The 27,126-nt window shown below is 41.9% G+C and overlaps 1 protein-coding gene across 2 annotated transcripts in view; it reads right to left on the minus strand.

Moving 5' to 3' along the window:
* LOC138288358 (zinc finger protein 773-like) overlaps positions 1-27,126 on the minus strand; it is a 127,625-nt gene that overhangs the window by 65,621 nt on the left and 34,878 nt on the right. For both annotated transcript variants that reach the window (XM_069229914.1, XM_069229913.1), the window contains exon 2: positions 5,471-5,597. In XM_069229914.1, the coding sequence (XP_069086015.1) occupies positions 5,471-5,597 (127 nt within the window). The remainder of the gene's footprint in view (positions 1-5,470; positions 5,598-27,126) is intronic.

Here is a 27,126-nt window from a genome sequence, read left to right on the forward strand (position 1 = left end):
TTCCCGTATTGCCGGTGTGGATTTTGGCAATCGGGTATTAAACATGACACGCACCGCCTTTTTGTTTACCTTCGAATTGGTGTGCGTGCGCTCAAGTGTAAACTGTGCTTCAACAACTGTCGAATCGGAGGGTGTTGAACACGACACACACTTCTTCCTGGTTTCACCCTTGAATGAGCGCGTGTGTGCTCGTGTATTTTGAACAACTAGACTGTGTCTTTCCACTGCCATCTTAGATGTACATTTTGGAAGAATGCTGCAGGCAATTACTATGAACTTATCATCAGGAACAATTTAAACAAGCAATACTACAATAAATATATATATATATATATATATATATATATATATATATATATATATGTATATATATATATATATATATATATATATATATATATATATATATATATCCTGAATATTATTTTGTCACCATTCCAATATTTAAATAGTGTAGAATTTATACTTGAAAAGTTTTACTTTTCATTTTCGCTGCAACTTATCTCCACTATGGAAACAACTACAATGTCGCAACCACCTGCTTTTCTATCTGATAAAGGTGAACCAACTTTACCATGGAAGCAATAGAAAAATCTCTTTGACTCATATCTTATAGCCATTGGTGGTGAAAAATTTTCTGGTGCAAGGAAACAAGTTGTTCTCTTACATAATTTGGGCGTGGAAGGGAGAAATATATTTGGCAGTCTTTAAACATTGCCTATTGGTGGGGCAGAAGGAGAACCAAAAGACATTTATGAAATGTCTGTTACAATGTTGGCGAAACATCTTGAATCTAAACTGAATGTAGTTATGGAAAGACAAGTTTTTCGCAAGAGTTCAAGGAAAAACCGAGAGTGTGGGGAATTTTGTTGCTGCCTTGCGTACATTGGCACATACTTGTGACTTTGGTGACATCACTGATTCCCTCATACGAGATCAACTTGTACGTTGCACCAATAGCAGGCGTGTCCAAGAGAAATTTTTAACAAAAAATCCTGATCTGAGGGAAGCAATTGCTATAGTAGAAGGAATGGAGAGTACAAGTAACTGGATAAAAGAACTGAATGACAATGAAGCACGTGATGTTTCTGGTACTGATGTTATCAGGATCACTCATCATCATAATAAAGTTTCAAAAGTGAGCATTGACAATAAAACATCTGCCCTTCAAAAGGAAAAAGGAAAAGAAAACAAGGACACTGGATCACGATGTTACAGTTGTGGTAATCCAGGACATACAGCTAATTGTCCTAACTGCTATGCTAGGGGTTCTGTGTGTAGGAAGTGTGGGACGAAGGGTCATTACGCAAGGGTCTGTAAGGGTGACAAACAATGGAATGTTGATTCTGTAACAGAAAATGTAAACAAAATGATATTTTGTGTAAAACCTGAAGTTAACCAAATAATGAAGAAGGTTGAAGCTGTAGATTAAGGACCAATCATTGGCCTGAATGTTCAGTTAAAATAGATAATAAGATTGTCAAAGTTTTAGCAGACTCGGAGTCTCCCTACACCATATAGGGTGATGAGATTTGGCAAGTTATTTTTGGTGATGAGCATGGTCCGCTATTAGAGCCTGATATCAACCCAGTAAGTTATGGTGGAACTAGAATTGATGTAGTGGGATACAAGGTCATGAAAATTCAATTTCAAACCAAAGAAACAGTTGGTAAAGACTATGTAGCAAAACAGGGAGATAACTTACTAGGCTGGCGCCACCAACGGGACATGGGTATCAAACTGGATCCCAACTCTGCTTGTCAAGTCATGACTTTGAACATAGAATTATACTCAAGAGTAGTGCCATTCCCTCTGTACACAAGGTGAGGAGAGTTCCCAAACTGTTGGTGGAACCTCTCAAGAAAGAACTTCACAATTTACTGGATTTAGGAATAATTGAGGAAATTGAATCTTCTGAATGGTTGGCTCCAATTGTTTTCGCACCCAAGGATGGGGGGGACAGATTTGCATGTGTAGACCTTAGAGACCTCAATAAACATATTTGGGTGGATTGTCAACCCTTACCCAATATTTCAGAAGAATTATCTAGTTTGGGAGGTTTCAAGATTTTCAGTGTTTTCGTCAGCCTATCACCAGACTGTTCTTCATCCTGAGTCGAGGCATCTAACATAATTTGTGACACCATTAGAAGCATACCAGTTTCTAAGAATGCCGTTTGGTCTAGCTTCAGCAGCTGCTTGTTTCCAACGTATTATGAAGAAGGTTTTAGGGGGAATTTATAATATTTTGTCCTGTCAGGATGGCATTTTGGTTCATGGGAAGACGTATGACCATGATAAAATCCTAAAGGAAGTGTTGAGTAAATTAGCTTCATCAGGACTGACTGTGAAGAGAGTAAATTAGCTTCACCAGGACTGACTGTGAGAGAGTAAATTAGCTTCATCAGGACTGACTGTGAAGAGAGAAAAATGCAAGTTAAGGGTTACTGCTGCAACCTATTTAGGGCATAATATATTGGGTGAAGGCATTAAACCCAAATTGGAGTTGGTTGACTCTATTATCCAGGCACCTGAACAAAAGGATAAGGATGTAGTCAGGTCCTTTTTAGGGCTGGCCGAGTATTATTCTAAATTTATTGCAAATTTCTCCAGTGTAGTTCAGCTCTTGAGATCTCTTTTGAAGAAAGGGAGTGAATTCAGCTGGACAAGTGAATGTATGTCTGCATTTGCCATCATTAAAAACAGCATCAGCAAAATGCCCGCCTTGGGGCATTTTGATGTGTTTGCAAAAACCATATTAGAAACTGATGCAAGTATTAATGGATTGGGAGCTGTTTTGACTCAGAAGGTAGGTGTTGAGGAAAAAGTGATTGCTTTTGCTTCCTGATCTCTCAAGAGCGCAGAGCAGAACTATTCTGTTATAGAAAGAGAGGCTCTTGTGTGTACATGAGCAGTGAGACATTTCAAATTATACTTGTGGGGTTTGCCCTTTATAGTAAAAACGGACCACAGACCCCTCATTCAGATTCTTTCTTCAAAGAAGAGTGAAGAATTAACTCCCAAAATAAAAAGGGTGGTGGAGGGTTGAATGGAGTATAATTTTCAGGTGGAGTACGCCCCAGGTATAAAGAATTGTGTGGCAGATTTCTTGTCACGAGCTTCAATCGATTGTGAGGATGAAGGGGAGGATGGAAGTGTGATCAATTGGGTGAGAGATGTAGCTATTTCTGAAGAAGAGTAGAGATGTGCGAAAGAGCAGGACACTGATAGGAAAGTACTTGAAGAATTTATTGTATAAGTGTTGCCGGACTTTAAGAACGTCCCTGATTCATTGAAGGGGTTTTAGAATGTAAGAGACAAACTATGTTTTTGCAATAATGAGTACTTTAGAGGTACCAAGGCTATACCACCTATAGGTGTGACGGAAAAGACTATCAATTTAGCTCATGAGGGCCATATGGGCAGGCACTGAACCAAATCAAGGTTGAGGGAGATGTACTGGTGGCCGGGTTTGGATCGTGAAATGGACACAGTGATAAAGGACTGTGTATCTTGTGCACGGAGTGATAAAAGCAAATCTGTTGTTAAGGCTCCGCTTTCCCCTGTCGAGGTACCTGAAAAACCATGGGTGAAGTTAGGGTTAGACTTTATGGGTCCATTCCAGTTATTACCTGCCAACGAAACGCTATGTGATACTTCTAGTTGATTATGCATCCAAATGGGTAGCAACAAAATGTGTGGGAACATTGGATACTAGGATTATGATTGAGTTTCTTAAAGAGGAGTCTTCTTGTGAAAGTATACCTAGTCACTTAGTGACAGATAATGGAGTACAATTGACATCCCAGGAAATGCAGGATTTCTTGAAGTTGTTAGCTATCGTGCATTTGAGAACGGCTCTGAATTTACCTCAGGCCAATGGTCTTGCTGAACGCATGAATAGGATGGTAACATTTTGTGTTCAGGAGGCTGTTGAAACTAGAGCTCCTTTGCCTGAAATTCTTGGAGAAACGTGGTGGGCACATCGCAATACTCCTAACGCCTTTACTGCCATTGTCCCTTTTGAGTATTTGAGAGGAAGGGTTGGTTGCACCAAAATGAACCCTGCATGGATGAGGAGGATGTTGCTGCACTCGGAACAAGGGAGTGAGAAACTGAACAAGGGACCTGAGCTCAGAAAAACATATCAACAATGAGAAACTGAACAAGGGACCTGAGCTCAGAAAAACATATCAACAAATCTATCAATCAAGGTATGATTCCAACATAGTGTTTCTGAAGTTAAATGGGTTGTGGGTGGGATGGTGATGGTAAAGAAACCTGGTTTTGGGAGGAAAGGTAGATCAGTATTCATGGATCCTTTCCATATTAAAGAAGTGAGAAGAAATGTAGTTATTTTAGACAGCAATGAAGTATGGAGCATGTCTCGGATTGTAAGATGGAAGTGTCCAGCCAATCTGGATTCATCCTGCTCTTATATTGGTCTCAATGCGTTGATGCATCATCCTGACAAGTCCTTAGTAAGAGTTCCAACTAAGCTGGTAAGGGACTCTAGAGTTTGTTGCAAACCTCAATGGTTGAAAGACTATGTATCTTAAATGTTTATACTATGTTGCAGTTTTAACAGTTGTTTATTTATTTCTTTTCAGCTTGTGTTCTGTTCCAAGTTGATGTTGGTTGATAATAGTGTGGGTAAGGGGGATGTGTTATGTCTTACATTGTATATCGGTTTTAAATAGGCTGACAGAATTCTCAGTATGTAACAGAGAATCCTGTCAACTGTATGGTTTGCTTGATGTAGTATGAGAACTCTGCCAGCTGGGGGTTTTGGGACAGTGGATATGAGCTCTGGGAAGGTTACCTGCTCCGTTTGGTGGTTCTACATTAACTCTTACTTCTACTACTTAATTTGTGTGACAATAATTACAACAGACTACCACAATTAGATCAACAATCACGTTACAAAGCTCACTTTTAAACTCACTTAGGTTTATTTAGATATGATATAGAAAGCTAAGTTTAAGGCTTTCACATGATGTGTAGGATGAAAGGAGATGGTAGGAGCCTAGGCAAGTAGTGCCAGTAAACCCAAGGCTAAGGACTTGACACTCAGTGCAAAGAAGTAATTTCAAAGGCAGATATATGATCACTTTGCTCATGTTTGAGGACCAGCCTGGTTTACAAGTATCAAAGCAGGCCTTAAATGACACTATTCTTGTATTCTCGGGAGACAGCCCAAGCGCTGGTTGAGCTTGACGAGCTAGCTAAACTTGCTCAATGCATTGCGGGCTCTAAGTTGGTGTGCAGCAATGGCATGTGTTCATAGCTTGATATACTTTCATTTTCACTGCTCTTATGAAGCAATAACGCTATCTCAAAGAACATCATATTGCTGCCTGTTTTGTCTTGTTTGGTATAAACAATATTATTCATGTATCGACTCACAAATGCAGTGTAACCATACAATGGGCTTTACAGATTCCCTTTAAATGATTAGGGAGTAACATTACCCAGAGAAGTGACGACTTGCTGGATCTCCGTCATCACATTCCTGTAGAGGTCGGTCTGCCACTGGCGCAGAAGCTTCCATTCCTCCCTGGAGAACCTGGCAGAAAATTCATGGAACGAAGTCGGTGCCTGCAAAAACAAATTTTACACCAAATTCAGCAATGGTGCAAACTCGATTAGAGCCGAGACACTGTAATGGGAATCGCCATTACCACTGATAAAGCTGTGTACGAGGGAAACCACCCCATCTGCTTGGCTGGTTCCAGCAAGTACATGAAAGAAGAAGGGAAGGCTGGTAGTGCACTTCCTGCAGAAACAGAGGATGCTCATGTGTGCCTCATCTGCTCCCACCAGTGGCCATATTTCCTACACTGACTCACAGAGACTTAGGGCTGTCTTATTTGCAACACTGCCCCACACTACAGTCATTACCTTAGACTTCAGCCCGTGGATATAGACGTTAAAAAGAGAGTAACAGGAGAGGAAAGGGTGGAAAAGCGGGGGTGAGTTTAGGGCAGAAAATTGGTTAGAGAACATGTGGGCAGTATAACAAAAGAAGTATTAAGCCCAAATAGGTAGAAAGTGACAGGATCATGAAGGACTGGCGTACAGTGGTTGTAGTGGTGTTTTAAAAAATGTGCCTTCAGCAAAGTGGTTCGAATTAAAATCATACAGAGTAGGGGCAGAGATATAGAATGAGGTCTGTATCCTGGAGAAGTCGGTAATGACTGAGCGGTTTGTGGCACACTGCCTTCGGGAGGTGCAAGCGGAAGGAACGGTCCTCTATTCAGAAAGCCCCCCCAAAAGAAATCTAGAGAGCAACAGGGACGCAAACACACCCCATCATGATCTGTGCACTGTTGATAACAGACAGCGCCCTCCAGCATTGCACATGTGGTGCACTGGCTTATAGAGTTTTAAGCCGTTATCAGTAAAGGCTAAACTTAGCTTTCCATGCATGTGCTTTAAGTCTTTTACTATGTAATCAGGTGTATCATAGGAGACATCTGCAACGCTAGACATAAAGCCAACCATGCTCGCCTAATTCCTTCTATTGTGTTATGAGGGCCTTATGATCACAACCCAGCAGATCTCCCTCAAACGGTAGGGAAGCGCAGGTATGTACCAACTTACCAGCTCGAGAGGGGAGCAGGTACAAGTTATAGGTCACACAGCACTTGCACCTTTAATGGAGATAATGTATGTTAGGCATGTAAAAGAACCTGCCAGAGACTGTCAGGCATTTTGATTTATTGTTGGGAATTCTCACACCCTTCCTCTTCAACCGTACACATACAAGAAATATGCGCTGCTATTTTTAATGCTTTATTGAAAGGCAACTAGCAAAACAATTGTGGCAAATGAAGAGTATAAAATGCAAAAAATATGAAAACAGGCAACATATTACGTAGTATTTTTTTAAGGATCTCTACATGCCTAACCTTAGCACTAAAATTTTGAAGTTTATGAAGGTTCTGTGTTTCGGCATAGTCATCGCACTTGTGTACTTACACTTAATTTGTTTTGCAGTGTTAAGTCTGTCTCTGAGATAAGGGCAAATATTGTCTAGGTAACATAATTTTTGTGAAAGAGTGGCCTTGGTGCAGTTCTTTAAAGAACAGTTATGCGCTCTGATTTTCCTGGAATCGAACTCCTGCCTTCTCCCCCAGGGAGATCATTCAAACCATTTGTTTTGGGAAAGACCAGCAAGGTGATTCAGTATAGCACGTGGGAAGAGGAAACGAGAATTCAATTACATTCTAAGGCCAATATGTTTTTCCATATGCATCAGTCATTTGAATGAATACATTAATATATGAACTATAAGCATGCGATTAGAAATAGGTCAGAAAATATTTTAATCTTTAACAGCAGAATATATATGCAAACAAATAGCTGTGAAATGTGTAAATAAGGATATCTATGAAACAAACCTAATTTGCAGACCCTAGAGCGGTTTGCAAAGAAAATGCTTTAATAGAAATAGTGAAATATATTTTAAAAATGCATGCTGAAATACAGTGAAACCCAGAACATTTAAAAAAATTATTTGTTTTAACAAACTCTTAAACGCCATCTTGGACTGCTGAGTGATTAAAAATACTGACAGCCAATTTGATTTCCCATCACAAATTTCAAGAGAGCTAATATTCACACCTTTATTGCCAGAAAAAACAGCAATTATTGGTTTTATTTTAATTAAGACACATTTTCTAATTTTTTTTTAATAGTTTGCTATTTTCATATCTTTGTTTTGGACACTAAAAATGGGTCCTAGCATTAAGACCTATAATTCTCTTTTTCTAATGGGTTTCTATCAACAAACAATTAATATATCTATATATATATATACATATTTATATATATATATATATATATATATATATATATATATATATATATATATATATATCTCTCTCTCTATATATATATATATATATATTCAGTGAATACGTATTCATGCATCGGAATGGCCACCAGACAGGTGGATTTAACATCCACCGTACTTTGCATGGGGACCATGCAAAAATCCGACCTGGAATCTGTATTCAACACCTGTTTCACAGAGTGCCATGTCTCTTGGTTTCAAGGTGTAAGCCTTTAAGACATGTAGATCAAGACCTGCAGATTCTGGTGTGGCTCGGTAAGGAGCTAAGGCTCTTGGTTTTATTTCCTAATACATGATGGTGTTGGTCGCTACATGGTGTTGTGTCTGTAATGCTGGGGTTAACATTCTCATCAGAGGAGTCTCCACATTTGTCAGTGGTCTGTTATTAAAAATGTGGAGGGTTTAATTTAAATGCTCTCTCCATTATTTCAAGATTCCATCTGATTGTTTTCATTTTCGTGCTTTCAGCAAACTGTTCATTCTCTCAATCAGTCCTGCCGCTTGTGGATAATATAGAATGTGATAAATCCACTCAATATTGTGTTGTAAACAATAGTCTTGTAACAATTTTCCTTTGAAATGTGACCTGTTATCACTCTGGACTTGGAGTGGGACTCCATAATATAACATTAAGAAGTCCAGAGTCTTTATGGTGTTATGTTGGGTGGCAATCAGATAACCAGAATAAGTGTCCACTACTGTGCAAGCGTATTGACACCCGCGACTAGACGGTAGTGGCCCAATGTAATCAATTTGCCATATCTGCCCGTTAATTTCCCTCTCCCCAATGACCTTTTACTGTTTGCGGGACAGATCTTTGTTGTGTGTGTTGACAAGTAGAACATTGCATGATTACAGTTTTTATCAAGTCTAGGGGAATGTGCATCACTCTAATCTCTGACCACCTGTAAGTGGCTTTCTCTCCCAGATGTCCACATTTTTGGTACGCCCATTTAGCCATCCCCACCAAGTCAGAATCTTGTGTCGCCACTTCTGCCTCTGAGATTTTGTCTTTGTCGTCTGCAAAGGAATTGAACCAGTTGGCAACTTCATGATACACAGTAACGGTACTTTGCTCTAGCATTTCCCAAATTTCTTGCCACAACTCTTTGCCCCACACCTCCTTCAAATTTATTTGGCAGTAATGTGCATGCCAGGTGGGAAGCCAAAAGCTTAATCCATTGGCTGTGGACCAAGAATCAGTTTAAATGTGACAAGTCCCAGGCAATTCTTGTTTCGGTGCCTGATACACAGCGTACAATTCTGCATATTGACTACTCTTTCCTTCTCCTGTAGTGGACACCAACTTCTTGGTGATTGGGTTTTATGACACTGCTTTCCAATGTCTTTTGGCACCCACATACTTGGCTGAACCACCGGTAAACCATACATTCTTCCTATCCTCAGGGGACAAGATTCAAATGGCTTACCCCATCTCACTGGTGACTCTTATCTGTGGCACCTCCTCCACTCTCTCATCATCCTGGACAGGGGCTTGTGATACCTGTTCATGTAGAGCTGCTGTTCCTGCTGGTCCCACTAGGGCCCTATCTTGTCTGTACCATTTCCAACGTGTAATACCAGCTTCTTGTGCAAATCTGATACAGAGCTTTAGGTGAACTCAACACCCACTGCATTATTGGAATCTCAGGTCTAAGAATCACCTTACGACCTGGAATCATTTGCTTAGTATCCACAAGTGCCCAGTAACAAGCAAGTAACTGTTTCTCAAAGGGAGTATATCACCCTCCAGCATCAGGTAGCTTTTTAGTCCAGAAACCCAGGGGCACTGTAGTTCTTCCCAGTGCTTGCCACATGCTCCTATTTGAATATTGCCCCTGAACGGTTACATACAACTCAATGTCTCCTTCCTGTACTGGGTATAAATCTAAAGCCTGTTGAATCGCCTCCTTTGCCAAGTCAAACACACACTATTGGTCTTCTCCCCATTCAAACTCATGTTTCTTTCGTGTCACTTTGTACAAAGGGGCCAAACTCTGACTCACCTGAGGGATATGCTGTCTCCAGAAACCAAACAATCTAATGAATCACTGTGTCTCCTTCTTAGTGCGGGGAGTGGCAAATTCTAAGATCTTTTGTTTTGCCTTCGATAACACCTCTCTATGTCCCTGATTCCACTAGATTCATAGAAACTCTGCAAGAGTTTCACAACCCACTGCAACTGAGTCTGCACCTGTTCTTGTATCTCTCCCTGAATCATCACATCATCAATGTAATGAGTCAGTTGCACCCCTGGAATGACAGATACTTTATCCAGGTGTTCTGCCACCAGCCGGTGAAAGATAGTGGAGCTATATATATACCCCGTAGGCAAAGATAACATCTTAAATTGTCTGCCACACTCTGAGAAAGCAAATTGCTTTTGACAATCAGGGGCCAGTGGTATACAAAAGAAAGCATTAGCAATATAAATGGCTGCATGCCATGTCCCTTTATGTTTCTGTATTCTTCCAATCAAAGTGATGGTGTCGGAGACCGCAGCCGTCAAGGGGGGTGTATATTTATTCAGCTTGCGGTAATCAACTGTCATTCTATGGCACCCATCAGTTTGATGAACGAACCACAGATGATTATTCCAATCAGTGGTGGTTGGAATTCTCACACCGGGCTCAACCAATTCTTGCATAGATTTACTTATTTCCCTCATGCCCTCCTTGAATGCATTATTGCTTTAAGTGGATTACCTTGGTTGCTGGAGGCACCTTCCCTGGGGGTATCTTCAGATGGCCCACCCTCATGGCTGCCACTAAAATGTATCTCTTTGTCCAAATTGATAACAACCATCATCCAAGTACAAAGTCATCCCCTTTAGAATGTCAATTACCAGTATATATTCCAGGAGGGCACAATCAAAACAGTAAATTCTATTTTTCGTGTTCTTTCTATTTTCATTTCAAGAGTAGTCTGCATGGCAGGGGTTTGTTTTTCACCCAACCCTGTGATAGTGTAGTGCTGACCGGTAAACTTTTTTTGGACTTCCATAATTTAAACAGGCCTCTGCTCCAGTGTCGACTAATGCCCGGACCCTTTGAACATTTTTGTGTTTCCAGTGTATTTCTAAATCAACATGGAGTCTGTTATCTTTACGAGCCCATCCCTGTACTAGAGCTTGGCCTGTTTTCTAATCTGATTTAAACCTGTCAACTTTTGCCCAAGTCGGGTCTGGATATATGTTTTCATATCTGCAACCAGATTCCTCTTTTTTCCTGTTCTCAGCAGTTAAACACTCTCTGTTCAAATCTTCCTCCTCTTTCCCTCGTGAAGAAACATTTTTCTCCCTCTGCTTTCTGTCCCCATGCATCAGTGGCTGGCCCTGCTTCTATTGCTTGTTAACCTTCCTGCTACCTTCCTTTTGGTCCAACCCTCTCTTATGGTACATCTCCCACAAGCTTTTAGTATCTATCCCGTCAATCTGCTCCTTGTTGAGCCCTTCCTTCGGTAATGCCATAAACATGTCTCTCCTGGATACTCTGTTATTATCTGTGCAACCCTCAGACCTTGAGGCTCTCTCGGGTTTTCTCCAGTCTCCAAGCTCTCCTAGCTCGCAAACTGCCTCCAGCATGTCTTTCAATGCCTGCTCTGTCTGATTCATTAGGAGAGTTATTATTACTTGCTTTTAAGCTGGAGGAGCAGGGCAAAATATTTTATTTTGTACTGAAATTGTCAGTGGAGCATCTAATAAATTGTGAACATCATCCAAGAGAATAGCAGTTTTCATATTTTCTTCTTATATTCTTTGCATTGCATCTCTCAACACGTACCAAGGCTTATCATTTGGCGGGCAGTCTGATTCAGTACAATATTTCTGACTACATCCCATAACTGGCAATTGCAACTTAGTTGCTCCTTAATTCCAATAACTTCTAAATTGTTATTGCATTATGGGGTCAGAGCTAAGAGTACAAAACTTCCTTGAACATACCTCATCTAGTGCCACTCCAGAGGCACCCGTGTCAAATAACCTTACATCCACGTAAGCAATGCTTCCCCAGACTTCTGGTTGAATCTGTCTAATATCATTGACTTCTTGCTGTGTGTAATCTTCTAGGTAGTGCATTTCAATTCCTCCTGGGTTTTGTGAAGTACCCTGTATTTTTTGTCTAAATATTGGCTGTGCACGAAACACTTTTGGCTCGACTGGCTCAAACTGTCCCCCACTTTTTTTAACTTCTTCATCACTGGAATTTGAAAAATCAGTAGTCTCTCAAATGTTCATATTCCATTTTTTGGGGAGCCAGTCTAACCCCGTTTTAGCACTAGCTAAATGAAATTTCTTTTGATTGATTTTACCCCTTCGTTTCCAATACCTGTGTTGAGCGACTTTGACAAATGCCTTTTCTGCAACAGACTGATACGTATCCGCCTTATCTTGCAATAACTTATTCTGACAAGACAGCATGGTTACATTATTTTTAGTTTCAACCAGCTGTCTCTCTAATTTCAGTTTTTTTTGTTCCAGCTGCTTACATTGTTCATGCATTTTTCTATAAGCTGATAACAGAATCCAGCATCTTTGGCCTAAAATAGATAAATCACATCCCTGTTCCAAAGGTACTTTCCGTAAACACAATATAACATTTTTTGGTTCAGCCTTACTAAGATGTCTGTCCTAACTCTCACACAAACCAGCACCCGAACCCCGTTCTTTCACAAGAACATCATAAGTCACTTTTTTCCACCCAGGAATCTCATGTGAAACCTGGGACGCTGCCTGAGAAGCTGCTTTTGACTTCTTGCCAAACATTTTTCACCTTTAAATGTTATACTTTTCAGCCTTCCACCCTCGTACTGCCCAACTATGCCAATTTGTTCTGCTTGCTTCAGACTGAGGGAACAAAGTGAAATGAATCCAAAGAATGCAGCACTCTTAGTCTGAGTAAAGAACTTATTAAGGCACTTCCCAATTTACACAAAAATAATAACGTCAGCACTTACTGTGAAAGCAGCAGTACACATGCAACTAAAGAATATGCATTACATCAACAATCAATGAATATATATCTAACTACATGCAGTGACTATGTAGTTATGCATGCACACAGCAAAATGAAATCGTAATTAAAAATGAACCATCATGGGGTTTGACTCTGACATCATCTCTTGTCTGCCAACTTCAGGTTGTGCAACCCTGACAACCAAAAGAGAAAAAAGGACCACCATAATGGGATTATTCTCTGGGCAATGCGTCCATTCCCTGGGATGAGTTCCTTCTGTTTTAGCTGTCAAGCTTCCCCACTTTATATGCTTTAAACAAACTTAAGAGGAAGGTTTTAGAAACATTCCTGCCATTGAGAAAGTTGTGAAATTCACGCATTGGCTGTATCAGGTCAGAGTTGAGGAAACATGCAGGAGACTGGCCAAGTTTGATGGTGTTTTTCCAAGACCAAGCTGTACTCTGCTCTACCATAAACATTCTCGGCCTGGTACCATCTTATCTACATTTCTCCCCCATATTTTGTTCCTTTCCCTGGTGAGAAGGGCGAAAACAGGTTAACAAGCTGTGCACTGAAAAATACCTGCACCAGCAATGCAACAGCATTTAAAGCTATGCTAAGCTCAAAATGGAGTCAGCGGTCAAACTGGAGCCGGTGGTTAAATACAGACAGCATTACAAAAGGGAAAAGGACACTGGTACAAGAAAACCAAGGTTCTTCTCTAAGTGTTATAGATTTCTGACCCTCCAGAAGACGGTAAAAACTAGAAACTATGGGCCTGATAACAAGAGGCCCTCATCAGATGCAATAATTATCACCGCTGTATGACACAATATCATGAACAACATAATTGTTTCACAAAAATATTGTGTAAAAAATGTTTAAAAATACTATGTTGATGAACTTACAATTTAAAGTACCAAAATAGCGTGTCAAAAGTATAATGGAACAGAATATTGCCGAAAAGGTATGAAGAACTTTTTTTACATAAATATTGATTTATAATTGATGTATTTAAAATATTAAATTAGTAAAAACAATATAATTTAAATTACATAGTTTAGAAAGTTTTTAAACAATTGAACGCTTTTTAAATATAATTAATGTAAAATAGTAAGAGTTCAGCACAATTAAAATAAACAAAAACATTTACAACAATCAAAAATATCTAACCTATTTTAAATATCCAACTGAACATATAAAAATAATATTTTTTGTCTTGTAATAGGGACAGCTGGGGCATTTCTATCCTGCCCAAAATTACAATTTGTGCCCTAAGGTAACTTTAACCCGCGCCCCCATCAAAATTGTTATTGCAGATATTACATCAGTGATGTTATCAAAGAAGTCATGAGTGCTGTAATTTGTGGGATAATTAGCAGTGCATGGGAAGCATGCGAGGTATAGTTACCTTAGGGCATGAGTTACAGTTACTTGAGATAACTCTAACAGGTGAATTTCCATGGTTTTGTATGTTTAAAATGTGAGTATAACTAGAACGTCCCTGTAACCTTTGTTTTTGTCAGTGAAGTTTTTTTAAATTCTGTTTCCTAAACACACCATCCCTGTAACCTTTGTTTTTTTCAGTACATTTCTATTTTTTTTATTGTGTAGAAAATTTTCAAAACTATACATAAAACCAACCACTGCCGGGCACGGCCTTTGGCCATGCGTGGCAGCAGTTGACCAGGTCTTGAGACCAATCTCCTATAAGCACCCAACCTTGCACCATGCACGTCCTTTACCCATGTGCAGCAAAGGCTGCCTGCAGGACCTAGCCTGCTGCCAGACCCTGTGGCAAGCCCCCCAACCACCCAACTCCATGCTGTGCCCGGCCCTTTGGGCCTGGAGTTGACTGTGGCCTCTCTGGGTGTGAGAATAGATGTAAAAGGATGTATCTGGGGTGAGAGGGGCTGTCTGGGTGTGAGAGTGTGTACATCAGTGTTTTAATGGGTGCATCAGTGTGTGCACAGGTCTGTGATAGGTTCTGTGGGTGGGTGTGCGAGAGTCTGAGTGGTCTGTGAGTGGGTGCATAATCTCAGTGGGTCTTAAGTGGGTGCATGAGTGAATGGGGATGTGAGTGGGTGCACGAGGGTATGAGTGGGTCTGTGAGTGGGTGCATAAGTGTTGGAGTGGGTGTGTGGGTGGAAAAAGAAGAGAGAGAAAGAGAGGGAGAGGGAGACCGATAGAGAGTTTTTTAGACTTTGATATATGATATACCTAGAAAGAGATATTTCTGGACCGATCGAAAAGAAAAATGTATTTCTTATTTAAAAAGATTGAGATCACCTTTCAGTATGAGCCTTAAACATTTGTAGTTAAAAATAAAGAGAGGGAAATGAGTCTGGCTGGACTAGAACCCTCAATGCTCAGTGTGAAGTCTGTGACCCTCACATTCAACTATTAATGTTTTGTTTTTTTAAACCCTTTAAGGCTTTCATGGTCCCACTGCTTCAGCAACCAAGAAGCTGCTTTAAGTAGCATCTCTGTGGTTGCTGAAGCAAACCTTTCATCTCTGTTCCCTGCACGCAGATGTGTGTGCAGGGAACACAGATGAAAACTCCACTTTCTGACAGTGGAACCTGCTTGAAAGGACTCGCTGTCAGAAACTGGAGTGTTTGCTATGACTGAGTGGAACTTGCAGCCAAGTCACAGCAAACAGCTATGTCCCGGGAGAAGGCAGCTCGGGACTTGGAAGGAGCTGGCCCTGGGAGGTGGCAGTCCCCAGGGCCATCAGCGGCTCCATGAGGGGGGCCGCACAGCCCCCCTCCAATATGCACACAGACCTGGGGAGGTGGTGGCCCCGGGGCTTGGCAGTCCCAAAGCGAACCCCTTTCTTTTTAAAAAAAATTGCCCCAGACAGGGGATCTCTGTCCTTAAAATAAAAATTAAAAAAAAGCTTTTTTGCCCTGGGGGGTCCCTTTGGGACCCCACCACCAGAGCTAAGGAGTCAGGGTGCTTATATCCTGGCCCCTTTTCTTTATTTTTTACTTTTTCTGGGACTTGGCTTCAGCTGAGTCCCAAGATGGCTAACAGCAACTTCAACAGCATCTGTTCTTGAAGTGTTATCAGCTAATCAGATCTCAGCAAGAGATTGGGATGGGTTGCGAATCCTTAGCGTCCCTATATATACAAATTTGTTTTCCCCTTAATTACAAAAAAACTACTGAATGGAATTACACCAAAGCAAAAAAAAAAAAGTAGCTTTCTGGACCAGGACATAGCTTTCAGGCAAATTTGGAGTAATTATGTCCAGTAGTTTCGGCACTATTGCTGTTCAAAATCCCTATAAAAAAAATGAATGGGGAAAACGTATTTTGGGCCCCCCCTTTTTTCTCTGCCCCCCCCCTGAACAGATCATCTCGAAACTCTCCAAACAGCAGCTAACGTGACTGGCAAATGTTTTGTGAAAGTTTCATGAAGATTCGTCAAGCGGCGCCAAAGATACAGGCAAGTAAAAAACATGCTTTTTATATAGAAACTAGGTCTAACTATAACTACCTAGAGGCGACCGTCACTAGGATATATGTATATATATATATATATATATATATATATATACACACCTACACAATAAAACCATAAACAATATAAATATTTCAATAACAAAAATATATGAATTAATTTAGGAAATAGATACAAAAAATGTTAAAAAACACATTACTTTTACTTAAAAGATTATAAGCATTAAACTAAATTAAAAAAAGACAAATAGTATAAAATATAAAAAACTAAATACTATAAAATCAATATAACCAATATTATTCAAAAACTATTAGAGTATAAGAATATAAAATATACTACTGTAGTGATGTCTGTCTTGGACTGAGTTTGGTTCCCACTGTTTGTTAGCTTTCATTTGCAGTGCACATTTTACATACACATTTTAGTTGAATCATTTTTTTAGCAGTATTAATTTTTCTGTACAAACTTATATGGTATTATTCTGAGAAGACAGGGTACACAATGCCTGTTTCTAGTTAGTTTTCTTGACACACAATTAGGACCCCCAGTTTTATGGTATTTATTTTTTCGACATTTCTGTCTGTATTTGTCCATAGTTTTGCTTATTTTTTCTGTATTTATCCATTATTATTTTGTGTTTACTGTATAACGGAAGCAAATAGGTATTTTTCAAAACTTATGTAACTGATAACTGAATACTGACATTTGAATATCCAAAAGGTTTCAGATTTTTACGGTGCAATAGCATTATCGGAAAACATCTGCATTGCTGAATAGCATAAGTGACTGCAGATATGCACGTAGGAGAGCTTGATTAGGAAACCTACAGTTTTTTTTCACCTGCCCTACTGCCAAGACTCAGACCTGACACTCATGATTGACAGTAGAAAATATCATCCAAAGAAGGCCTATTTTCTGTATTTTTCTATATTGCATTTAAAAATAAATATAGACAGGAGAATAAATAGTATTATGTCTGTATTTATCTGTAAAACTCAGTACAAAACGGAATACTGGGAGCCCTACACATAATCAGCAACACTCTGCCCAAGGCTTCATACACAGCGAGATATTCTGGGTGCTGTATTACCAGTTTAGACTACAGCTTCTAATACCAATACAAAGCATCACATCAGAGCTACATCTTCTAATATAGTGCAGTTTTATCATATAAAAGCAATTCGTTGACCGGAAGGGTCAGAGAGGCATTCCAGCTGCGACCATTGTGGGACAGCAGTGCTTGACAATGCAGCTTTACTGGCGCTGATCACACCGGCAGACTCCTGACATCAGTTTCTGGTATAAGTGTTGTGATGTTACATGGCACAGTATCCTAAACATCTGGGGCACTGTATATCTGAGTAATGTGTATTATGATGTCAGAGAATTTGGTTTGGAATCTTGGGGTGGTTGAATGTAAAAGGCAGTTGACAAGAGCTGCCGGATCGATCAGTTCAGCAGTGCCTATATTCTGTGTCAGAGTTAATTTGCAGTAAAGCTTACGCTTGAAGAATTGCGGTGTCGGAGTCATCAAAACAAAGTTTGGTGACGAGTTACCTTAACCCGGACATATTCAAGAGAATCCACGCAGCGTTGAAGTTTTGGGCCTTGGAGTAAGCAAATAAGTATGAAAAGCTTATTAGGACCGATATCATAGCACTACTCTCTGGTGAATGTGGTTAAGCCGAATTCGCAATTGGGCAGCATAAAACTATTGTAAGTACATTATTTCATTAAATTTACCATTTGGGAGATTCAGCTGGTAACGGAGTACTGTTAGTGAGAGCCACGTCATTGAAAAGCTTGTTTCATTCAAGGAGGTGTCATTGAAATGCACTGGCTCATCCTACACTAGACGTGAACTGGCGTACTCAAGTCATTTACATATGCCATGTTGGATTGGGAGAGAAGTCGGAGATTTTATTACAATACCAGAGGCTCATATTATGCAGTCTTTTCTTGCTTTAATTTTAACAGCAGCAAGAAGAAAAACTACATTTCCCAACAAAAAAACTACAAAGTGACGACATAATGCACTATTAGTATCCTGACTGCGAACAACAAGTCCTCTTTTCTTGCTGCTCGCAGTCAAGATAAGTACCAATATTTTCGTCCTCCATATAAATGTTGATTTTTTTTTTTTATTAATGATGTATTGCATGATGTGTTTTCGTGTGTAGGACACGTTTTTTCTCTTTAACGTGCTCCGTCTACTTTGTTTTACTCTGGTCAGCGCGTCTTGCAACGGTCGCTTTTTCACCATTGTAGACGCGCGTGTGTGTGCGCGCGCAGCCGGCCTGTCATCCATCTTCTTGACAGCCGGCTGCATTCCTGGGATTCCACAGCTCGCGTCTTGGACGCGTTTCTTTGTTTAGTCAACGCGCGTCTATTAGCGGTTTCCTTACACCATTGTAGACGCGCATCTGTGCCCATCTCTTCACAGCTTTTACCTCGCGTCTCCGGCCGCGTTTTTTCCTTCCAGTGACAGTGCGCTGTGTGCGCACATAATATCATTTAATTCCCTTTTATTTTTACGGACTCCTAGAGGAACAAACCTCCCACCTTTCTTTGTTTTTTCCCCTAGTTTTGATAGGTGTTTTTTCTTTACCCTCAATTTTGTTTTTAATATATATATTTTATATATAATTTATATATAATTAGTAGCTCCTCATTATGGCTGACAAGGAAGAATCCCAATTTCTTCAGTAATCCCTGAAGTTCTTCATTACAGATTCTGTCCAGAAGGCAGTTTCTGTTTCTACGCTGGATGTATCCAAGAACCTTGAGGCCTCTCTCTCTAAAATTATTTCGGCCTCTCATTTGCCTTCTACGAAAGGCAAGAAACGTGCGGTTTCCCTTCCGGGACCTTCAAAAGGTGTTTCTGCTGGTCCTTCCACCCGAGAGGTATCCAAATCGGGACCCCCTCATTCTCCGCTTCATATTACTCACGTAAGAGACACTGATGATGACGATGATGACTCTCCCAGTCATACAGATGATATGGATGGATCTTCTGATCCTTTTTATTACGGGCCTCCAGAGAAAAGGCGTAGAATTTCTCCCAGTGACGGTGGTGACGTTCACCCGGTGTCTCAGGTTTTGGTGGACCATTCAGGTGAACCTTTGTTTGATCCTTCCCTGATGGTTCATCCAAACTCTAAAGAGTGGTATGCTGCTGACCACGTTGCAGACTATGTTTCCTTTTTCCTACGCCATTCTTTAGACAAAGTTGCTCGCAACAAGCTTAAATCCGAATGTCCCCGTCCCTCCTTGCCTGATAATATCACTGCTACACCCACCATTGACCCCAACATTTCACTAAATTTGGTAAGGACCCTAAAAAAGGTGTCGATAGAGCTTGGTCAGGCTGCCAAGACAAACTTTTAGATTTGGTGGGACCCCTCACCAGAAGTTTTGATATGGCTGAGGAAGCAAAGATGGACAATACGCCAATTGATCCGGTAGTCCTTTCCAACTGGACGCAACACGCCATCTGTATGCTGGGTAATGCAAACTCCCAGTTGTCCATCGAACGAAGGAAGAGTCTCCTGCTCAAGATTGACCCTAAATTAACTTCATTAGCCTCTAAAGATGAGGGTCCTTCTACTAAAGGCCTTTTATTTGGAGACTCCTTCATTAAGGAGTTGGGCAAATACGTCTCCACCTTTGCCTCCCTGGACAAGGCTCAGGTTTCTATTAAGAACATTTTTTCTTCTCTGGTTTTTGGCAGGGCTGGCAAAGGCAGGAGTCGCTTTGCCGGCCGTTCCCTCAGAGGTCATTATGCCAATCGAGACTCCTACAATCAACAAACCCAGCTTGACACCTACTCAGGATACAAGCTGCGTTTCTACCCCCGCCGCTCAAGAGGCTATCGTCAGAGGGGATACATCAATAAAGGAGAACAAGTCTCCGGTAAGTGTTTTCAATTTTGGCCTTCCTCCAGTAGGAGGCAGACTGGCTCTTTTTCTAGACTCATGGCGTTTTCTCACCTCAGATCCCTGGGTAATTCAATCCATTCAAGGTTACCTTTTAGAGTTTTATCAGCCCCAACTCAGTCCCTTTTCCCTATTCCCCTAGTCTTTTCTCAAGAACAAAATCAACTGCTCCACGACGAGATTCAATCTCTCCTCGCCAAACAAGCCATAGAGTCAGTGCTTTTCCGACACTTCGGGCTTTCTCAGCACCATTTTCCTGGTGCAAAAGAAAAATCAGAAGTTTCGACTGGTTCTAAACTTTAAAAATGTCAACAATTTTGTGGTTTACCGACATTTCAAGATGGAGACCATTCTTCATCTCAGGGATATTTTACTTCAAGGCGACTGGTTGGTCAGACTAGACCTTCAGGATGCTTAACTCACGGTCCCAATTCACCCCTCACACAGGAAATTTCTTCAATTTCAATGGCACAACTCTTTCTACCAATTCAAAGTTCTTCCTTTCGGGCTCTCTTCGGCCCCTTGGTGTTTCACCAAGATCCTCAAACCTGTGGCGGCTTTTATCCGCTCCCACGGTGTTCGTCTGATTCTTTATCTAGACGATTTTCTCTTGATGGCACAAGACAAACGCCTTCTCCTAGTTCACTTACAGTTCTGTCAAGATCTCCTTCTCAAATTGGGTTTCCTCATCAATTTTAAAAAATCAGCCTTACTTCCAACTCAAAAGTTAGAATTCCTTGGTTTTCTCATAGATACTAATTGTTCAATTCTTCAACTTCCTCAACACAAGGTCTCTTTAATCAAAAAATAAATTTGTCAATCCCTCTCTCTTCCTCACATCTCCCTCAGAACTCTGGCTCGCCTTGTGGGTCTCCTCGCCTCCTCTATCCAAGCCATTTTCCCGGGTCCGTTGCATTATCGCGCCCTTCAATGGTTAAAGATCCGTCATCTTCACAAGGGTCTGGCCTATTCCGATCCTTTGGTTCTGGACTCCGAGTCCAAAGAAGAACGTCTCTGGTGGGTGACTCACCGAGACGCCTGGAACGGAAGAACCATTTTCTCTGCCGCCCCAGATCTTGTATTAGAGTCCGATGCAAGTCATACAGGTTGGGGCGCAAGATGTGGTCAGTTCTCGACTGGAGGCGCATGGTCTCTGAAGGAGTTATTCTTGCACATAAACAGTTTAGAGATGCTTGCAGGTTCCTTTGCCATCCGCTCATTTACAAAAGACAAGGGAAGCTGCACTATTCTTCTCAGAATGGACAACCTAACAGCCGTCAGATATATCAACCATCTAGGGGGCACCAGGTCCAAGATCCTCTCTACCCTGGCAAAGCATCTTTGGGAATACTGTCTCTCTTGACAGATCTCGGTCAGAGCGATTTACCTACCGGGCGCTCTGAATACAGTTGCGGATTGGTATTCCAGACATCTTCACGATTCCAGCGACCGGCGCTTGCACCCTTCCATATTCAATCAGCTTACTTCCCTCTTTGGCATAATGTCCATCGACCTTTTTCCCTCTCGCCTCAATTCTCACTTTCCTTCCTTTTTCAGTTGGAGACCGGATCCCCAGGCTCTCGCCACAGACGCTTTCCTTCAGATCTGGCCATCATCCCTTCTTTACGCTTTCCCTCCCTTCCTTCTCATCCCTCGGGTCCTGGCACATGTACGCAGACAACAATCCATACTGGTCCTAATAACCCCATTTTGGCAGGCTCAGCCTTGGTACCCAACTCTATTGGAATTAACAACCGACCATCCTGTATGGCTTCCTCACTTTCCCGATCTCCTCTTAGATCCCCAAGGTCGACAACATCACCTAGTTCTCAACAACTCTTTGTTTCTCATTGCTTGGAAGATTTTGTGTCATCCTGGAGAACCCCAGGAATTTTGGAGGATGCTCTCAGACTCATCCAACAGGCCAGAGCCCCTGGTACCTCAAAGGCTTACAAATCCGCATGGGCCATTTGGTCCAGCTGGTGTTTGGACAGGAATTCAGATCCCTTTTCAGCTGATGTTGTGTTGGTTGTGAATTTCCTGGCTTCATTAGCCTTCCAAGGTAAGGCTTATCGTACTATCAATACTTACAGATCTGCCATTTCCGCTGAACATCATAGAGTTAACGGCAGACCAACTGGTGAACATCCTCTCATCTGTCAACTTTTAAAGGGAGTAAGATGTGTTTTTCCTCCAGCTCCTAAATATAACGTTATGTGGGATGTCAATCTAGTGTTGAAATTTATCACAGCTTGGCCAGATAATGAATTTCTTTCCCTCAAGCAAATGTCTGCAAAATTGACTATGCTTTTGTGTCTAATCTCACTTAAACGTGTTTCGGACGTTAAAGCCCTGGATGTTACTCCCTTTTTCTTCTCTCCTCTTGGTGTTTCTTTTCAAGTCAGAAGACGTACTAAGACTAATTTGGCATCGGTTAACTACCCATTTTTTCCCTCTCAACCCAGGTTGTGTGTTGGCAATTGTCTTAAAGCTTATGTGACCCGTACTGCAGAATTGAGGTCATCCTCTTCCTCCCAATTACTTATTTCCTTCCAGAAACCCCAGAAACCTGTCTCTGCTCCTACCCTAGCTCGTTGGGTTAAATGGATCATGTCTCTAGCGGGGATTGATACAAGCTCTTTTGGAGCCCATTCTGCCAGAGGCGCTATGGCTTCTCAGGCATTTTGGGCGGGATCTTCTTTACAGGATATCCTCAAATCTGCAGACTGCTCAAATGAAAGTACCTTTAGAACCTTTTACTGTAAACCAATTTCACATGTTTCAGATTCTGTTATTGCTATGCTTTAAACATGCATAATATGAGCCTCCGGTCTTGTAATAAAATTGAGATTTTCTTAGCCTTGGTGTCTGAAAGGCTAGATTTTATTAAAGACACGGAGGCGAGTATTATCCCACCACTAGTTTAACCCTCCCTGTTCCTTTATTTCAGTGCCAACTCCTGCTCCCAACGTTGGCTCTTCATGATTTACGTAACGATCTTCGTTCAACACTGGACTCCGTCATCTGCGGACATCCTTCCCAGATTCCTGTCTACAATCGCCATCTTCAAGATTGCTTTATAGACTGTGGTTTCTGTTCTTTATGTCATTTTGCTGGTTACTTCTCCTCTTTAGTGGTTTGCATCAAGAAAAGAGGACTTGTTGTTTGCAGTCAAGGTACTAATAGTGCATTACAACGTCCTATTGGATGGTTCCCTTATGATGTCACTTTGTAGTTTTTTTTGTTGGGAAATGTAGTTTTTCTTCTTGGCTGCTGTTAAAATTAAAGCAAGAAAAGACTGCATAATACTCGCCTCCGTGTCTTTAATAAAATCTAGCCTTTCAGACACCAAGGCTAGGAAAATCTCAACTTTAGCGGACGTATTTACGTCTTCGATGGATGCCATTTTGCTTCAGGAGTGAGATGTAAGCTGTTGGCCATTTTAAATTAGAAAGTCACACGTATTCGCCCATGGCAATATTATTCATTATCAACACGTCTCATAGAAATGTTGTGATAAATGTGTGAAGATCTCCAGTCTATTAGGAACTAATTATTCTATAATAAAGTGCATTTTTAACAGTGTTATGCACACTTTACTGCATAGTAGCACTCTCACTGGACATCTACAGGAGAGTGTAATTATGTTTTATCGCTCAACATTTTCAGTGACACACAGACTTTAAAATTATTGATTTCTGTGGGTCATTTTTTTCAGTGATACATACACTTGCCGTAAGCGAGAGTCATCAATTAGAGTAAACAGTGATACACAAGCTTTAAATTATAATACGTGTGTGTCACTATTTTCTCAGTGAAACGCATACTTATCTGAAAACCGTATTTTCAGACACACTGACACACTCAGTGATCTCCTTTGACTTATTGATTCTGTGTGTCACACATGGGCAGATTCAGCACATTACTGACACTAAAATGGCATCTGGGAATATATGGAACCTATCCCCTTCCCAGCCATTTTTACCACCTACATGCGAATCACAAGTGAAATGGGGGGAATATCATGAGTATTTTGAGAACTACATTTCTACAGTTGAGGAGAATTAAGAGTTTACTGCTGAGAAAAAGTTTAGGTGCGTAAGGGTTAAAATTATACAATCATATAAACAAGAAACCTAAACCAGATTGGCAAGGGAATGTGTATGTGCATGCTTTAGAAGACATCTAATTATTTGAAACCCATTTTTTGTGTCGCTGTAGACCTCTGTAAGTTCTTCCATAGGAAGCAAGAAAAGGACGAATCTATTGAAGATTTTGTGGCAGCTAAAAATTTGCCTCTTACGTGCAGCTTTGGTACACTTCACGATTAGTTAATTTGTGATCAAAGAGTAATACACACAGGAAATCCTAATGTACAGGAGAAACTGTGGGCAAAAGGGGAATAATCTCTTTAGGAGGTGATAGGTATTGTTACAAATGCAGAATTAACAGGGAGGTGTGCTAAGGCTGTTTTATCGGATGAACAAACAAAAAGTAATAAGGATGAAAATTCAGTAGTAGCCAGGGTAAGAAATGTGAAAATGTCTTCACAAAAGACAAAGGAACAGAATGATTCCCAGAAAGTTGTAAGAATGAACAAGGGTAAAACGTGTTTTAGATGTGGTAGTAAATATCACTTCGCCAATGAAAAATATTGTACAGCATGCAAACAGAAATGTTTAAATTATGGCCTAATTGGACATTTTTATAGAGTGTGCCAGAAGAAAACTAAGAAATAGATCAAATGAGTAGATATGGCACAGGAGTTTCAATTTAATTCTTCGGAAGAATCTCACATGAACTTATGTGTAATGAATGTGGATAAAGACATTGGCGGTTATTAGAACATGGCGGGAAAGACCGTCGACCGATGTGGCGGCTGTGAACAGAATCCCGCCGGCGGCGGTGAATGGAAACCCGCCATTTAATCATCGAAAAACCCAACCCTGCCAAAAATTCCCAGACCACCACTCCCCGCCAGGACCATTTCGGCGGGAATCCCGGCACACCCCACCCCACCCTCCAAATAATGATGCACAAATCACCTCGGCGGACAGTGGAGACCGGACGACCATTGGCGGCTGCGACCGACACGGGCGGCAAGTGGACCCAACAGCACCCAGTGTACACATTGGCTAGGCTTAGCACCCACACACCTGACACACATCCATAACACCATAAAACACCCCTAGACACACGCCACAATCCCTTGCAATGAAACCAGGACCAGAAGACGGAGAGAACCAGAGCCAGACAGAGAACGCCAGCAGACAGGACACGCATAGCGACCCACACAGGAGCACCCAAACCCCGTCCCTAATCCCGACGCCATCCACCACCCTCACCATGTCCCCCCCCAAAAAAAATCCATGCTTCACTGAAAGGGAGCTAACGACCATGGTGGACGAGATTCTAAAAGTGGAGCCACAAATATTCGGGTCCGAGGTGCAGCACACACCCATCGCCCCGAAAATGAAGCTGTGGCAGACCATTGTGAACAGGGGGAATGCAGTGGGACACCATCCACGCACCAGGGACGACATCTGCAAGAGATGGAACGACCTGCAGGGGAAGGTCAGGGCCATGGCATCCAGGCACCACATCGCAGTGCAGAAGACTGGGGGAGGACCGCCACCCACACCACCAACTACACCGACTGGGAGGAGAAGGTACTTGCCTTACTGCACCCAGAGGGACTCACTGGAGGAATGGACTCGGGTAAGCCATCTACAATTACCCCATACACACCATACGTGTAATGCATGCACCACCCCACCCCACCCACACCCACCTAGACCCACACCCCACCCAGCCATTACCCACCACATCCACCACCCTGCATCCCCCACAACTCACTACCAGGCCCACATCACTCCCACTGTGCACAGCCACCCACCCCTGCACGTACCCACAATGGAATAATAACCCCCACCACAATGTAACCACACCACTGCCGCTAAATGCAATGTCCACGTCACAAAGGCACCCTGGAAGGCAACTGAAAGGCACACCAGCACAAAATTGCACAGTTCAGTACACCTCAAACCCTCATGCCTATGTAACATACATTTCTATGTCCCCCAACAGGCACCACCACCCATGCAACCCTAATGGAGGGGACAAGGAGTGCCACAGCACTCCAGGGAGACAGAGGCACATCACAGGACACTAGTGAAGGATCCCTTGACACTGATAAGCAGGCAGTCACCTCACACAGCCCTGGATGCTCACCATGCAGCAGCCCCACCCAATAAAACACTGTCACCCCTAACACCCAGTCAAGACCAGCAGGCCAGGGGACGAGTACCCACACCAGTGGACCCAGGGCACAAACAGGTGGAACACAGGTACAGAGGCCAGTCTCCCACCCCCAACATGCAGGAAGACGAGGGCCCCAGTACTAGCGGCACGTCAAGACCTGCGCAGTGGGCACAGGGTGCCAGGGCAAGGTCAAGTGCCCCAGTTGGTCGGGCACCGGACAGATGCAGCAGCCCAGGACATCATTGCAGAGGTATTGGGAACCTACCAACATACCCAAGACAGGTTGGCACAGATTGTGTCCACCCTGGAGCAAAGTCAGAGGATGCAGCTGGAACACCAACAGGCCATGGAGCAGTGGAAAGAACACAATGCCACAATGGCCACCACTGCTGGAGCACTGCTGCAGTTGGTAAACAAACATACAGACACCCACACCGGACAAGAGACCCCCACAACAACCCTGGACAACCAGCAAAAATGACCCAAGCAGCTGAAATAGCACAGGAAATACCCTCCCAGGAATCACAAGGCCCAACCATGCATCCCCAAGAAGCTCCACAGCAGGCGCCCAAACGTAGTCTCAGACCAAGATATGGCACTGGAAACCCAGCTAAGAACAAACCCCCTCCAACAACTGACACTGCTACTACTGC

This window comes from Pleurodeles waltl, chromosome 4_1 (assembly GCF_031143425.1).
Source record: "Pleurodeles waltl isolate 20211129_DDA chromosome 4_1, aPleWal1.hap1.20221129, whole genome shotgun sequence".
NCBI lineage: Eukaryota > Metazoa > Chordata > Amphibia > Caudata > Salamandridae > Pleurodeles > Pleurodeles waltl.